The sequence below is a fragment of the Lepidochelys kempii genome, chromosome 13 (genome assembly GCF_965140285.1).
Source record: "Lepidochelys kempii isolate rLepKem1 chromosome 13, rLepKem1.hap1, whole genome shotgun sequence".
In the NCBI taxonomy this organism is placed as follows: Eukaryota; Metazoa; Chordata; order Testudines; family Cheloniidae; genus Lepidochelys; species Lepidochelys kempii.
The window spans coordinates 36,262,982-36,264,846 of record NC_136392.1 but is presented as its reverse complement, the minus strand read 5'-3'; the positions used below and the strand labels follow the sequence as shown (position 1 = coordinate 36,264,846).

Sequence of the window (1,865 nt, the reverse complement as noted above, 5' to 3'; positions counted from 1 at the left end):
GTGGATTTATACAGAGCCAATATGATATTTTCTATCTTGTTATCTATCTCTTTCTTAATGATTCCCAACATTCTGTTCACTTTTTTGGCTGCCACTCACACTGAGTGGATGTTTTCAGAGAAATATTCAGTGACTCCAAGATCTCTTTCTTGAGTGGTAACAGCTAATTTAGACCCCATCACTTTTTATGTATAGTTGGGATTATGTTTTCCAATGTGCATTACTTTGCATTTATCAACATTGAATTTCATCTGCCATTTTGTTGCCAAGTCATCGAGTTTTGTGAGATCCCTTTGTAACTCTTCGCAGTCTGCTTTGGACTTAACTATCTTGAGTAGTTTTGTATCATCTTCACATTTAATTACTTCTTTGTTCTCCCCCATCTATCTGTCAGTATAAAACTGTTGTCTTTTGCCAAATATTTAGATTGTAAGCTGTTTGGGGCAGGACCATCTTGTTGTTCTATATTTGTACAGCACCTAGTAGAATGGGGTACTGGCCCATGACTTTGGTTCCTAAACACTACTATAATGCAGACAATAGAACTACTACTAATAAAAAGTTACATATCCAGAAGTTTTATGTGATGTTTTTGATGATACTTTTACATGAGTTTAACGTGACCCTAGTAACTTTTCTAAGGCTTTGATAGATTATTAAAGTAATTGACATTGTCTCTTTCCATGTTTTCTACTACAATCAGTGACCATCAGGACATCTTACAATGACTTCAAGTCCCCCCACTGAATACCTTTTTCAAGATCTCTGTGACCTCTTTGTTTCTCAATGTGTAGATGAAAGGATTTAGCAATGGAGTCACAATTGTGTTCAAGATGGTGACTATTTTGGTCAGTTCCAATGAGATCTCTATGGATGGTTTAACATGTAGAAAAACAGTGGATCCGTACCATATAATCACAACTGTGAGGTGGGAAGAGCAGGTGGAAAAGGCCCTTTGCCGACCTTGTGCTGAGGGGATTTTCAAGATGGTGGAGATGATATAAATGTAGGATACCAGGGTTATCACACAGGACCCTAGGATGACGATGGCAAACATGATGAAACAGACCACCTCAACAAGGTAGGTGTCAGTGCAGGAGAGAATTATCCAGGGAGATATGTCACAAAAGAAGTGATTGATGACATTTGGGCCACAGAAGGACAATCTGGCAATCAGAGCTGCTGGCACAGAAATAACCAGGAAACCACCCACCCAAGAGCTAAGGGCCAGCTGAACAGAGAGAGTGCTGCTCATAATAGCGTTATAATGCAATGGGTAGCAAATGGCCAGATAGCGGTCATAGGCCATGACAGCCAAGAGGAAGTATTCTGTGCAGCCAAAGGAGAAGACAAAATACATCTGCAGAAGGCAGCTGGTGAAGGAGATGGATTTGCTTTGGGACACAAGATTGGCTAGAGTCTTAGGGACACAGGCTGTGGTGAACCAGATCTCCAGGAAGGCAAAGTTGCAGAGGAAGTAGTACATGGGGGTTTGAAGGCATCTGTGGGTCCTGACTAGGAAGATGATGGCCACATTACCAGTGATGATCAGGACATACATGAAGAGGAAGAGTATGAAGAGGGACAGCTGCAAATACTGAGACCCAGGGAATCCCAGAAGGATGAATTCCTTCACTCTGGTGTGATTTTCCTTGCTCATTGATACTGGGAGTTTCACCTGATGGAATAAATGGACCCATAAAAGAAAGACAGTTAAACCCATAGTCAAATTTTGTCATATAGAGCTCATTTTAGTTAGACAACTGGGCTTTATAAGGGCTTGATCTTTGACAAGTATTTCAACACTAGAATGATGGGTGTTTTATTGTCCCTGGATGGAACTGTCAATGGATCCTAAGGGAGCT

General features: G+C 40.8%; 1 protein-coding gene across 1 annotated transcript; it reads right to left on the bottom strand.

The window, feature by feature from the left end:
- Window positions 1-730: 730 nt before the first annotated feature.
- Window positions 731-1,660, bottom strand: LOC140896741 (olfactory receptor 6F1-like). Its single transcript, XM_073308789.1, has one exon. The coding sequence runs from the start codon at window positions 1,658-1,660 to the stop codon at window positions 731-733; it is 930 nt and encodes a 309-aa protein (XP_073164890.1).
- Window positions 1,661-1,865: the final 205 nt, after the last annotated feature.

Coding starts and splice junctions, on each gene's coding strand:
- LOC140896741 (XM_073308789.1), bottom strand. CDS start 1,660: ATGAGCAAGGAAAATCACACCAGAGTGAAGGAATTCATCCTTCTGGGA.